General features: G+C 47.5%; 1 protein-coding gene across 1 annotated transcript in view; it reads left to right on the top strand.

Annotated features, from left to right (window-relative positions):
• EMH_0015670 (uncharacterized protein) overlaps positions 1–436 on the top strand; it is a gene marked incomplete at both ends in the record, with an annotated part of 819 nt that extends 383 nt beyond the window's left edge. The window contains 2 exons of the mRNA XM_013500446.1: positions 1–126; positions 367–436. Of these exons, the coding sequence (XP_013355900.1) occupies positions 1–126; positions 367–436 (196 nt within the window). The remainder of the gene's footprint in view (positions 127–366) is intronic.
• Between the last annotated feature and the right edge of the window lie 113 nt (positions 437–549).

A 549-nucleotide genomic window follows, 5' to 3' on the forward strand; every position in this document is an offset into this window, starting at 1 on the left:
AGGACGAGGAAGAAGAAGAAGAGAGCAGCAGCAGCGTTCCATTCTGCAGCACATACACAACCCCATCAAGCTATCCAGCAGCAGCAGCAGCAGCAGTGTTGCAGGCATCAGCACCGCTACCACCAGGTATACCAGCAGTCCGTGGTTGTTCTTTTGCTGCTGCTCCTTCTCTTGAGCTGCTGCTGCAGCAGCTAAAAACAACAGGCTTCCAAGCAACAGAATTAGGGAGAGCGATAGATATAGTAAATAAAATGATAGAATGGAGGCCACCAACAAAAAAAGAAAAAAAAATAAATAAAAAACAAATAAATATACAAAGATATAATAAAAAAAAAGCTAAACACATACTCACACAATATGGATTAGGACACGAAATACATACCAGCAGCTGCAGCAGCAGCAGCAGCTGCAGCAGCAGCAGCAGCAGCAGCGATGAACAAGAAGCAAATAACAACAACCCCACCAACACCTCTTCCCACCCCCACCACCACCACCACCAGCACCAACCCCAGCAGCACCAACCCCAACCCCAGCAGCAGCACCAACCCC

Source organism: Eimeria mitis, genomic scaffold, assembly GCF_000499745.2.
Source record: "Eimeria mitis Houghton genomic scaffold, Emh_scaff541, whole genome shotgun sequence".
In the NCBI taxonomy this organism is placed as follows: domain Eukaryota; phylum Apicomplexa; class Conoidasida; order Eucoccidiorida; family Eimeriidae; genus Eimeria; species Eimeria mitis.